This window comes from Physeter macrocephalus, chromosome 19, assembly GCF_002837175.3.
Source record: "Physeter macrocephalus isolate SW-GA chromosome 19, ASM283717v5, whole genome shotgun sequence".
NCBI classification, from domain to species: Eukaryota; Metazoa; Chordata; class Mammalia; order Artiodactyla; family Physeteridae; genus Physeter; species Physeter macrocephalus.
This window is the reverse complement of record NC_041232.1, coordinates 19,330,425-19,343,702: the sequence shown is the minus strand read 5'-3', so window position 1 is coordinate 19,343,702 and position 13,278 is coordinate 19,330,425. Positions and strand designations below refer to the sequence as shown.

The 13,278-nt window shown below is 38.2% G+C and overlaps 1 protein-coding gene and 1 pseudogene across 2 annotated transcripts in view; both read left to right on the top strand.

Annotated features, from left to right (window-relative positions):
• SBNO1 (strawberry notch homolog 1) overlaps positions 1-13,278 on the top strand; it is a 53,977-nt gene that overhangs the window by 19,056 nt on the left and 21,643 nt on the right. Inside the window, exons 6-16 of one of the 2 annotated variants that reach the window (XM_024120723.3) lie at positions 1,102-1,195; positions 2,473-2,633; positions 5,623-5,756; positions 5,943-6,033; positions 7,308-7,469; positions 8,733-8,868; positions 8,949-9,054; positions 9,190-9,343; positions 9,814-9,996; positions 10,837-10,934; positions 12,894-13,045. In XM_024120723.3, coding sequence (XP_023976491.1) covers positions 1,102-1,195; positions 2,473-2,633; positions 5,623-5,756; positions 5,943-6,033; positions 7,308-7,469; positions 8,733-8,868; positions 8,949-9,054; positions 9,190-9,343; positions 9,814-9,996; positions 10,837-10,934; positions 12,894-13,045 — 1,471 coding nt within the window. Of the gene's footprint in view, positions 1-1,098; positions 1,196-2,472; positions 2,634-5,622; positions 5,757-5,942; positions 6,034-7,307; positions 7,470-8,732; positions 8,869-8,948; positions 9,055-9,189; positions 9,344-9,813; positions 9,997-10,836; positions 10,935-12,893; positions 13,046-13,278 lie in introns of both variants that reach the window. The other variant, XM_024120722.3, reaches the window with a different exon arrangement.
• LOC102995614 (ubiquitin-conjugating enzyme E2 variant 1-like) lies at positions 7,660-8,713 on the top strand (annotated as a pseudogene).

The window sequence follows — 13,278 nt, the reverse complement described above, 5'->3', positions numbered from 1 at the left end:
GCGGCACGTGGGATCCTCCCGGACCAGGGCACGAACCCGCGTCCCCTGCATCGGCAGGCGGACTCTCAACCACTGTGCCACCAGGGAAGCCCCCTGACGTTACTTTTTTTTTTTTTTTTTTTTCCTGACGTTACATTTTAATGCCATGTGTCCTTGGCATTACCTGTAGGTCCTGACTAGGTTTTCTCTTTGTCCTTTTCCTCGCTTCCTTGGTATACTGGGTCCCACAGCTTCTTCCCTACGCTCTTCCTTGATCAAGCCCACATTAATAAAGAGCCTCCCTTTATGGTTTACTGATAGTGAAAAGCAGCTTTTTCAGGCGCTTCTTATTCCCGTATTCCTCCCTGCCTCTACCTCTTTAAGATTCTTTAGAGAAACACAAGGTAACATGACTATATTGACCATTCACTCACTTTGCCTGGGGCAGTCTGGGTTTACTGCTGTTTTCCTGGTGTAAGTCACTAATAACTCCTCGTTTTATTCTCAGATGTGCTGACGTTTGGAGAGTAGGTGATATAGGATTCTGTATGATTGTTGTTGTGTCTGTGGAGACACAGATGTCTGAAGTAAATTCTCTGTCTTTTAGAAGAACCTTTAAACTCCAGAGTTTTCTGGGGTTTTGGTTTTAGGATCTAAGGGAAAGAAACAGATGAAGGTAACTGAGAAGAGGGTGGGATGTGAGAGTTCCTGCTCGTGAGATTGTAGGGTGTGCTGCTGGGGCTCATCCACCTTTTCTCTCCAAACCCCTTGTTCTTTCTATTCCTGGAACTGCAATAAAGAGTGAGGGCTGGAGGTTAGACTTCTGGGCATCAGGGAGGCTGGCAGGCAATATTGAAGGGGAAAGAAGTTTGAGAAGGTGGTGGAGCCCTGTGGTGACCCATTTGTGTGTTTGTGATGAGAGCAGGTCATGGATTATCTGTGCTTATCTTTGGAAGATCAGGGAAACCATAGACTCTGACCCAGATATTAGGGAATATAGAAGTGGTATGTCCTGTTTCCAAGATTGAAGATAGTGGATATTCCTACAGAAGAGTTTTTCTGTGTGTTGGCTGGGCCTCCAATTTCTGGACTTAGTTGATTTTGCTCTCTCTGTTACAGAAGGTCCCTGTTGTGAAAGAGGAAGATGAACCAGAGGAAGAAGATGAAGAAGAAATGGGTCATGCGGAAACCTATGCAGAGTATATGCCAATAAAATGTATGTCTTTGGGATTTGTCAAAATAATGAAAGACTTCTGGGTTCCTTTTGAACTTAAAAAACTTTCCCCCACACATTATTATGTATTAAGATCTATCCATGTTGGGTACCTCAGGATTTGATAAGTGTGAGCTTTGTAGTATGTTTTAAACTATAATATGTTTTAAAATAGCTACATGAAAATTCTGTGAGTTTTTAAATTTTCCTACAGAAATTTAGAGCTTTGCTTTGGAATGAAGTCTTTTAAAACTAGGAGTGAAAAGGCTTTTTCCTTTCAAGTTAATTTTGCTCATATCAGCAGTGATTATAAAATCATAGTAAATTACAGAAATGTAAACACGTATCTTAGCTTTATAGTTTATACAGCTTATCTAAAACAAATTATAAAAACATGGGAATCTTGGGCTTCCCTGGTGGCGCAGTGGTTGAGAGTCCGCCTGCCGATTCAGGGGACCACGGGTTCGTGCCCCGGTCTGGAAAGATCCCACATGCCGCAGAGCGGCTGGGCCCGTGAGCCCTGGCTGCTGAGCCTGCGCGTCCGGAGCCTGTGCTCTGCAACGGGAGAGGCCACAACAGTGAGAGGCCCGTGTACCGCAAAAAAAAAAAACAAAAAAAAAACCCAAGAAAAACACATGGGAATCTTAAAAATAAAATCTGCTATTCGAATTCATTGGTTTAAATTAACACCATTGCTTCCTTTTTTCCCGTAATGACCATGATTCATTTTTTTAGTGGCCGCTGTATTAAGTTGAAAATTAATAATTTTTAGTTTTTGTGTAAAATTTTTCACTTTTTCATTTTATGGGGGTAATAAGATGGAAAAAAATCTATGGCTAGAATTTTTCTCTCCTATACTCTGGCTTTCTATAAGAAGTCACCAATAAGACCACTTAAACTAAAAATCTCTGTTTACCAACTATGTATGGATTCCAAGGTCCCATACTTTCCTGGTTATTTAAAATGACGCCTTAATCTAGGATTATGTTCTGTTGCTACTGGAGAACCTCGTGGTATGAACTGCGATGGTATTTTTCTAGATCTTTTTAATCAGCAAGTCTTTATTTAAACCATAGGTAGTTGATAAATAGGTCATTTTAGTCAAATTTAAACAGTACTTTACCATCAGTCAGTGACTTTATATAGGATCCCAGGATGTATAGTTACTTATTATTATATTTTCTCTGTTCGAGGAGAAATATTGCAATATCTTACGATAAGGTTGGGAAGTGTTATTACTTAAAATAATTAAAATGAAGTATTTTTAAATTTTTGTTTAGTAAAAATTGGCCTGCGTCACCCAGATGCTGTAGTTGAAACTAGTTCTTTATCCAGTGTTACTCCTCCTGATGTTTGGTACAAAACATCTATTTCTGAAGAAACCATTGATAATGGCTGGTTATCAGCATTACAGCTTGAGGCAATTACATATGCAGCCCAGGTAAGCTGTATAATTTATAACTACATACAGTTTTTATCTTTAATCTTAGTTCACAATGTATAGTTGTTTTAATTCAAAGTTAAGTTTTCCTTGCATGAAAATCTTGTGAATGTGATTTTCATAGAAGTTTTATGTGTTAGAAAATTAAAGGGGTAGTCTGGATATGGGGAATGTGTTTCTAGTGCGAATGATAAATTGTCATAACCTTTTTGGAATTCACTGGGAACATGTATTAAAATTAAAAATACCTGTATCCTTTTACCTAACAATTCCATGGGAGTCTGTTTCACAGAACTATTAGATAAGAACATATATATATAAGGCTATTTGTTGCAGCTTTTTTTCCCCCCAGTGGCTAAAAGCTAGAAAAGATTTGAAAGCTCACACCCTTGGGGAGTGATCGAGTAACCTTTGGTGTTACCATATGGGTGTTGTACCAACTTTTATATTATGTCAGTTGTCTGGAAAGGATTTCTGAAATACTCCATTTTTGTAAAAAGGCAACCATCCCCCATATTTATGTTTTATAAAAAAGTTTGTATTTGGTTGTACAGTCCTTGAAAAATTATGGAAGAATACTCATCAATTTGTTAACTTTAATTACCTGCTACTTATGAGGGTAGCAAGAAAAAAATACACAGACCTCGGAGATAGGGCAGGCTGGTTCCACAGTAAAGCAAATGTCACAATAAAATGAGTCGCATGAAGTTTTTGGTTTCCCAGTGCATGCAAAACTTAGTGTTTACACTATAATGTAGTCTGTTAAGTGTGCAATAGCATTATGTCCAGAAAAACAATGTACATACCTTAATTTAAAAATACTTTAATGCGAAAAAATGCTAATCATTATCTGAGGCTTCAGCAAGTTGTAATCTTTTTGCTGGTGGGAGGTCTCGCCTTGGTGTTGATGGCTGCTAAATGATCAGAGTGGTGGTTACTGAAGGCTGGAGGGGCTGCGTCAGTTTCTTAAAATAAGACAACAGTGAAGTCTGCCGCATTGATTCACTCTCCCTTGCACTGATGATTTGTCTGTAGCATGCAGTGCTGTTTGATGGCATTTTACCCACAGAACTTCTTTCAGAATTGGAGTCAGTTCTCTCAAACTCTGCCACTGCTTTATCAACTAAGTTTATGTAATCTAAATCCTTTGTTGTCATTTCAACAATCTTCACAGCATCTTCTTTAGGAGTAGATTCCATCTCAAGAATCTACTTCCTCCACTGAAGTCTTGAACCCCTCCAAGTCATCCATGAGGGTTAACTCCTGTTAATGTTGATATTTTGACCTCTTCCCATGAATCATGAATGTTATTAGTGGCATCTAGAAGGGTGATTCCTTTTCTGGAAGGTTTTCAGTTGATTTTGTCCAGATGCATCAGAGGAATCAACTATCTGTGGCAGTTACAGCCTTACAAAATGTGTTTCTTAAAGAGTAAGATTTGAAAGCCGAAATTACTCGTAGCTCCATGGGCTGCAGAAAGGCTGTTTTACAAAGCAGGCATGAAAGTGACATTGATCTCGTTGTACATCTCCGTTAGAGCTCTTGGGTGCATTGTCAATGAGCAGTATTATTTTGAAAGGAATCTTTCATTCTGAGCAGTAGGTCTCAACAGTGGTTTCAGATATTCAGTAAACCATGTTGTAAACAGATGTGCTGCCTTGTTGTTCCATTTGTAGAGCACAGGCAGCGTAGATTGAGCATAATTCTTAAGGGCCCTAGGATTTTTGGAATGGGAAATGAGCATTGGCTTCAACTTCAGGCCACCAGCTGCATTAGCCCCTAATAAGTCAGCCTGTCCTCTGAACCTTTGAAGCCAGACATTGACTTCTTCTCTCTAGCTATGAAAGTCCTAGATAGCATCTTCTTCCAAAAGAAGGCTGTTTCATCTACATTGAAAATCTGTTGTTTAATGTAGCCACATTTATCGATTATCTTAGCTAGATCTTCTGGGTAACTTGAAGCTTCTGCATCAGCACTTGCTGTTTCACCTTGCAATTGTGTTATGGAGATGACTCCTTAAACCTCATGAACCAACCTCTGCGAGCTTCAGAATTCTTCTGCAGCTTCCTCACCTCTCTCAATCTTCGTAGCATTAAAGAGAGTTAGGGCCTTGCTCTGGATTAGGCTTTGGCTTAAGGGAATATTATGGCTTGTTTGATCTTCTTTCCATACCACTGAAAGTTTCTTCATGTCAGCAGTAAGGCTGTTTTGCTTTCTTATTGTTTGTTCACTGAAGTAGCACTTTTAATTTCCTTTAAGAACTTTTTTTTTTTCATTCACAACTTGGCTGTTTGGAGCAAGAGGCCTGGTATTCAGCCTGTCTAGGCTTTCAACATGTCTTCCTTATGTTGTAATCATTTCTAGCTGTTGATTTAAAGTGAGAGACATGCAGCTCTTCCTTTCACTTGAATGCTTAAAGAAGCCATTGTAGAGTTATTAATTGGTCTAATTTCAATACTGTTGTGTCTCAGGGAATAGGGAGGCTGAAGGAGAGAGAGAGGTGGGGGAAATGGTCAGTCGGTGGAGCAGTCACAATACACACAACATTTACTAATTAAGTTCACCATCTTATATGGGCGGGGTTCATGGCAGCCCAAAACAATTAAAATAGTAACATCAAAGATCACAGATCACAATAACAAATATAATAAGGAAAAAGTTTGAAATAGTATGAGAATTACCAAAAAGTGACTCAGAGACACGAAAGAGCAACTGCTGTTGGAAAAATGGCACCAATAAAATTGCGTGATGCAGGGTTGCCACAGACCTTCAATATGTAAAACATGCAGTATCCCCTGAAGTGCAGTAAGTGACGCACACTAAAATGGGGTATGCCTGTATGGTTAAGTAAAGAAAGTGTCCACACTAAGCCAACTGTATGCCATTTATATAAAAACAGAGAATGTTAATATATGACTAAACAAGGTATGAAAGACTGATTACCAAAATATCTAAAGGAATAGATAATTACCAGCGTTTTCTTTTGCAGCAACATGAAACATTCCTACCAAATGGAGATCGTGCTGGATTCTTAATAGGTGATGGTGCTGGTGTAGGAAAAGGAAGGACAATAGCAGGAATCATCTATGAAAATTATTTGTTGAGTAGAAAAAGGGCTTTGTGGTAAGTGCTAAAGACTGGCTGTGGAAGCTTTTGTTTGTGAATAATCCAGCATATAGGGATGGGTCTTCATGAGTAGGTGTATTTTTTTGAAGTGTCAAGGCCTGGGTTTATTTATTCCTGAATATTGCTAGAATGATGGGATTTGTATTTAATTTGTGTTTTTCTTTTCCCCTTTTTTTGTGGCAGGTTCAGTGTTTCAAATGATTTAAAGTATGATGCTGAAAGAGATCTGAGGGATATTGGAGCAAAAAACATTTTGGTCCATTCATTAAATAAGGTATGAAAGTTTTCTATTCAGTTGGTCATTCAATAAATGTTGACTTATCTGTGAGATGGGAATAATAATAGTTTCTATTTCGTAGGGTTGTTAAGAGGATTAAATGAGTTATTTCACAGAAAGCATAGTGAGTGCTAGCCACTATTGTTGGTTTTTGGATTACTAAGTGTTAAATAATATGCCAGGTAGGGTTATGTAGTGGCAAACAAAATAGGCATTGTCTGGTTTTATGGAATTTATTCTCTCACTCTTCAGGGTTTTTCGTTTGTTTGTTTTTGTCTGTTTCTGAAGTTACTGTATGTGGGTGAAACTCATATAACTATGAGTATGAGGGTGCAGTGTGATAAAGCTACATGGACAGGTAGTGTGCCCGTCGCATCATATAGAGAATTGTGGTTTGGAGACTGGTTTAGATATTTGTAAATTCAGTGGACTTGTATACCCGTACCTGTGTTCATGTTAAAACAGTTCTGTCAAATGGAAGAAAATGTGTTTCATTATCTAGAAAGCACAGTTCAGTGTTCATTTAGCAAATCTTTATTGGCCTCCTACTATGCACCAATTCCTGGAGTCACATGGGTAGAATAGACAGACCTAGTTCCTGCAGGTGCTTCCCTGCTAGCCCTTTGAAAATAAGTAAACGTAAATCTGCTTTCCATGCGAGTCCTAAGTTGCTTCAGTGTTGAGTCCTAAGTCTCTTCGGTGTTGTTGCCCTCCCTGCCCATCAGTGGCTTTTTTTGGGTGAGGGTTACTGAGTGGTTTGTTGGGTAAAGTACTGTGTCTTGAATGACTACTAACAGTTCAAAACTAAAACATGTTTAAGGGGCATCTAGAAATATTTTTGATTTCTAAATCAGCATAATTGAGGAAGACTACAGTAACTATTAATCATAATTCTTATATATCCCTCAGATCTTAATTACAGTGCTTTGCATGTAGTAAATGCACAATAAATATTTGTAGAATGAATATTGTGACCTTTTCTTGGGGAGTTTGGTTTGTAATCTTTTTTTGATGATAGACTTTTTTGAGACTTTGATGAAAACTGGATCCTTGTACGTTAAAGTTATATACACACACACGAGAGGGTTCATGTGTGTGTGTATGTATGTTTACACATGTGTATGAGAAATTTTGTGTATGATCTTAAGAGGTCCTTTGACTTTCCTGAAGCCCATCATGGTACCACCAGTTTCCCGCTGTAGAAATCTGGGTGGGATAAATATTTTAGAGACAAAAGTGTATTTATTAAGTTCTTCTCTTTTCTTTTTTAGTTTAAATATGGAAAAATTTCTTCCAAACATAATGGGAGTGTGAAGAAGGGTGTGATTTTTGCTACCTATTCTTCCCTCATTGGTGAAAGTCAGTCTGGTGGTAAATACAAAACGAGGTTAAAACAACTCCTACATTGGTGCGGTGATGACTTCGATGGAGTGGTATCCTTTGCAACAAGTTTTATAATTTTTAATGACACAAAATATAACACACAGGAATTCTGAGGTTAAATAAAAAGACGGCTGGGGTGAGAGCTTTAATGATTACATAGAGTCCAAGGGAGTCAGAAAGTTGATTCTGTTTTGTAGCTGTCATATACGAGGCCAGTATTTAAGTCCCTGCTTTAGGAGAATGTTAATAGGTATGGGACATGCTGAATACTATATTCCCTTCTTAACTTAGTGATTTCCAAACTTACTTGCTCATAGCATACCTTTTACTGTCCTGCATGAGGAACACCAGTTTTTGAAGTACTGATTAAGGTGGTTATCAGTTGTGCTTCTGTTTAACAAAACTTGCTCAAATTATCTGTGTGGTGGACATTTTTAGCCGTAGTGGAACCTTTCGTTCATTCTAATTAAGAATTAAATATCCAGTTAAGGAGTGACAGCACCGCAAGGTGGCAGCCACCACGGGCTCGGACAGTTTATGAAAACTGAATATACAACGTTAAGATAGAATGTGGACCTAAATACCCAGAAGCAACCCCCTTTGTAAGATTTGTAAGAAAAATTCATATGAATGGAGTTAATAGTTTTCTAATGGAGTGGTGGACCCAAGAGCCATATCAATGCTAGCAAAATGGCAGAATTCATATAGCTTCAAAGTTGTCCTGCAAGAGCTTCGGTGCCTAATGATGTCTAAACAAAATATGAAACTCCCTTAGCCTCCTAAAGGACAGTGTTACAGTAGTTAATCAAAAAGAAAAACCATAGGCCCTCCACTACCCCCCCATTCGATTCAAGCAGTCTTCATTTTCTGCAGTAGTAAATTTTCTAGATACCAAAAAACCCACTAAATATCCAGTTAAGGTTAATGCCAAATTCAGTGAATGCCTCTGTGGCTGGGGGAAGGGGGCTGTGGAGATCAAGGAGAGGCACATAGAGGGCTTCGTAGATATTTATGATCTTACAGAAAAAGAAAACCATCTGAAGCAAATATGGCAAAGTGTTAAGGTTTGACAAAACCAGATGATAGGTATGTGGGTATTAGTTAAAAAAAAAAAAAAAAAAAGTTAATGCTCAGGGGCTTGTTATCAACAGCATCCCTCCCCCTAATAATCTTGATTCTTTTTTTTACTCCAGCTACCACCCCAGAAATCTTGGATATTTCCCAAGTCTTGAGGGAAATAAAAGTTAACTCTTCCTGAAAGATTGGAGACACTTGCTACTAATGTGACATGTTCCTTAATTTACTCCTTACAGATAGTGTTTGATGAATGTCATAAAGCAAAAAACTTGTGTCCTGTTGGTTCTTCAAAGCCAACAAAGACAGGCTTAGCAGTTTTAGAACTTCAGAACAAATTGCCAAAAGCCAGAGTTGTTTATGCTAGTGCCACTGGTGAGTAGTTATATATTTAAAAGAGAGAGAGATATATGTTATTTTTCAGCTATAACATGTTTTGTTTGGGGGTTTTTCAGGTGCTTCTGAACCACGAAACATGGCCTATATGAACCGTCTTGGAATATGGGGTGAGGGAACTCCATTTAGAGAATTCAGTGATTTTATTCAGGCAGTAGAACGGAGGTAATGTAATTTACAGTATACACTATTTGTTCTCAGTAGCAATCTAAAAGAGGTGTTATTGCTAAAATCTCTTCCATGTATGTTAAAGCTCTACTATATTTAATGATAGTTACTGTGTGTTTTAATTTTATTCAGAGGTGTTGGTGCCATGGAAATAGTTGCTATGGATATGAAGCTTAGAGGAATGTACATTGCTCGACAGCTGAGCTTTACTGGAGTGACCTTCAAAATTGAGGAAGTTCTTCTTTCTCAGAGCTATGTTAAAATGTATAACAAAGCAGTCAAACTGGTGAGCATGTTTTTATTAACTCTTAGTACTTTTAATGTACCTGATAATGTATCTGTTAGCCAATTTTGTCCAGTCAGGAGTATATTTTGTCCATTGTATTCCTGTCAGCTCACAGGAGTATATTTCTGCTGTAAAACAACAGATAAATCACTGGTTCCTTATTTTCCCAATTTTCCAAGTTTTCTCTTTGTTAAAATAATTTATAAAAAATAGCCATTTATTTCAGTTGTTTAGTTTTAAAAATCACAGTGTAACTGTTTCCTAAAATGACTGCATTAGTTAATAAGAATTTTGGGACAGCTCTATGTGGGCGTCCTAAAAAACATTTGTTTAGAGATTCCCAAGTTACTGAAAATGCTTCGTTGAGTTAATGTTAAGTGGTGTCTTGCACTTTACTTTGATTGAATTAGTCATTTTAAAATCACACTCAAGAGATTGAAATATCTAAAATGTTGATTGTGCACCTTCAGTGGGTCATTGCCAGAGAGCGATTTCAGCAAGCTGCAGATCTGATTGATGCTGAGCAACGAATGAAAAAATCCATGTGGGGTCAGTTCTGGTCTGCTCACCAGAGATTTTTCAAATACTTGTGCATAGCATCCAAAGTTAAGAGGGTTGTTCAACTAGCTCGAGAAGAAATCAAGAATGGAAAAGTAAGTTGGAGAATGCATTAACAGATTCATCTTTGGTTATGTGTGTTGGTCTTTTGGGTGTTGAGGCTTTCTACTTACAAAAGCCTTTTCTTTCTAAAGGGTAGTTGTAAAAAGTATTAACATAGTAAGACTTTTAAAAATGCATTTTTGGGCTTCCCTGGTGGCGCAGTGGTTGAGAATCTGCCTGCCAGTGCAGGGGACACGGGTTCGATCCCTGGTCTGGGAAGATCCCACATGCCGTGGAGCAACTGGGCCCATGAGCCACAATTACTGAGCCTGTGCTCCGCAACAAGAGAGGCCGCGACAGTGAGAGGCCCGCGCACCGCGATCAAGAGTGGCCCCCGCTTGCCACAACTAGAGAAAGCCCTCGCACAGAAACGAAGACCCAACACAGCCATAAATAAATAAATAAATAAATTTTTTTTTAAATGCATTTTTAAGATAATAAAAGCAATACGTGTTTATAAAGAATTTGGATAGCTCAGAAAAGTATAAACAAACATCACTATAATTTGGCTAACCATAGATGTAACAACTGATAACACATGGATCTATATTACATTTAGGTTTTTTCCTTTTTGGTAAATACATATTTAGTTAAAGCACAAAGAACTGGGGCAGGGGCTTCAGTAGTGTCCACTGTTGTAATACTGTTTCCTAGCTAAGTGTATTACATGTAGCATGTCTCAGATATATGTAGAATAAATAAATTGGTACACACGTACAGTAATGGGTAATTCTTGTTTGAAATCTTTTTTTAAACTAAATATTTAAAATATATCTTAAGAAACCACATAGATATTTTTATTTATAATTAATAATATTCTTTTTTGCCTCCAGTGTGTTGTAATTGGTCTGCAGTCTACGGGAGAAGCTAGAACATTAGAAGCCTTGGAAGAGGGTGGAGGAGAATTGAACGATTTCGTTTCAACTGCCAAGTAATGTTTATGGTTTTGAGTTTTTACTTAGATTAGTTTAAACGTTGGCATTTCCTGGAGGCAAAATTTTTGCGTTTTAAAGTTTTTCTGATTTTAGTTTTTACAGTCCTGTGTATGCATAACAATATGTCTGTTGGAAAACAATAACATAGAAATGCTGAAATGTTAAGTATTTTGACAATATTATGTCCAGTATTTGGACTAACGGAAGGGCTTGATTTTTGTTTGTTTTGTACATCTTGGAAATGTGACAGCTTGGTTTAAGATACTCAGTTTTGTTTTGGCTTTGTTTATTGGAAACTACCATCATCCAGAGGAGCAATATAGTTTACTTTGCCCCAATTTAGTATGCTCTAATATAAACATTGCAGATAATCCTGAGATAGTCAAAAGGATTTAAAACATGTTTTTAGACACTGTTTTTCAGTTTGTTTGCCTAACAGACAGTTCTAACTCTGGTAGCAAAATTAACAAAATAACTTTTGCTGCCATGCTATCTTTTGCCTTAGGGGACACATTCAAGTGGCTCCTTTTAAGATAGATATAATTTAAAACTACTTTTAAAAGCAAAACATGCACCTGCTAATCTGTATCTTTCCTGTGCTTGCCTGCCTAGTATTGCCTCTAAAATGATAGGCACTAGTCACAGGGAGCCATTAAGCAGTTGAGGTGGCTAGTCCGAATTGAGAGGACCTTTAAGTGTGAAATAGACACCAGGTTTCCAAGACTTAAAGAAATATAATGTAAAACATTTCATTGATTACATTTTAAAGTGATATGTTAAGTTAAATAAAATATTATTAAAGTTAGTTTCACAAGTTTTCTTTTACTTTTTAATGCAGCTACTAGAAAGTGTAAAAATTGTGCTTGGCTTGCACTATATTTCAGTTGGACAGTCTTGGCCTAGAATATTAAAATTCATTTGAGCTGGATTATCAGTATTTTGTAAGATGGAATAAAATGTACTTTTTATTTTTTATTTTTTTAAAATTTATTTTATTTCATTTTTATTTATTTTTAAAATTTTTTCTTGGCTGTGTTGTGTCTTCCTTGCTGCACAGGGGCCACTCCTCGCTGCAGCGCATGGGCCTCACATTGCGGTAGCCTCTCCCACTGCAGAGCACGGGCTCCAGGCACGTGGGCTTCAGTAGTTGTGGCACACGGGCTCAGTAGTTGTGGCTGGCTTGAGGGCTCTAGAGTGCAGGCTCAGCAGTTGTGGCGCATGGGCTCCATTGCTCCACAGCATGTGGGATCCTCCCGGACCAGGGCTCGAACCTGAGTCCCCTGCATTGGCAGGCGGATTCCCAACCACTGTGCCACCAGGGAAGCCCCAAATGTACTTTTTAGTAAGACACAGATTTTATTATTTGTTACTCTTGCATGTACCTGAAAATGGAAAATATATGTGAAATAGATTGGTTAAAGGATTGTTAAAGTCCTTTACATTCAGAATACAACTCTTTTGAATCACTTTTTTTTTTTTTTTTTTTTGCGGTACGCGGGCCCTCCCCTTTTGGGGCCTCTCCCGTTGCGGAGCACAGGCTCCGGACGCGCAGGCTCAGCGACCATGGCTCACGGGCCCAGCCGCTCCGCGGCATGTGGGATCTTCCTGGACTGGGGCACAAACCCGAGTCCCCTGCATCGGCAGGCGGACTCTCAACCACTGCGCCACCAGGGAAGCCCCTGAATCACTTTTTGACTCAAGTCACTGATGTGCAGTTTTTCTTCATGGAGTCTTCCTCTGTGCAGCAGTTCTGAAAAAGAATCAGGAACCATTGGTGCTGAGTTCCTAAGCCAGCTTTACGATTACGTGGAGCTAACCTACTTTTGATATCCAATTTGGAAATGCTGCTAATAAAGTATACTTATTTTAAACAAATACATTTAGTAAGACTTTATATATGATAAACTATTTTGCATACTGAGCCACTAACTGTCACTTTTTCTCTCTTTGAACAGAGGAGTGTTGCAGTCACTCATTGAAAAACACTTCCCTGCTCCAGACAGGAAAAAACTTTATAGTTTGCTAGGAATTGATTTGACAGCTCCAAGTAACAACAGCTCACCAAGAGATAGTCCTTGTAAGGAAAATAAAATAAAGAAGCGGAAAGGTGGGCACTTTTCTTTAAATGGTACTGGAAGTAGTATAAATTTGATCATCTTGATGCAAACTGTATTTTGGGAATGTACTGCCTTCCTTGAATTGGCTCGTGTAGTTTTGTTTTGTTTTTTTGTTTTTTTTAAGGAAGTGTCTTTCTTTCTTTCTTTCTTTATTTTTATGGCCACACCACATGGCTTGTGGAATCTTAGTTCCCTGACCAGGGATTGAACCCTGGGCCATGTC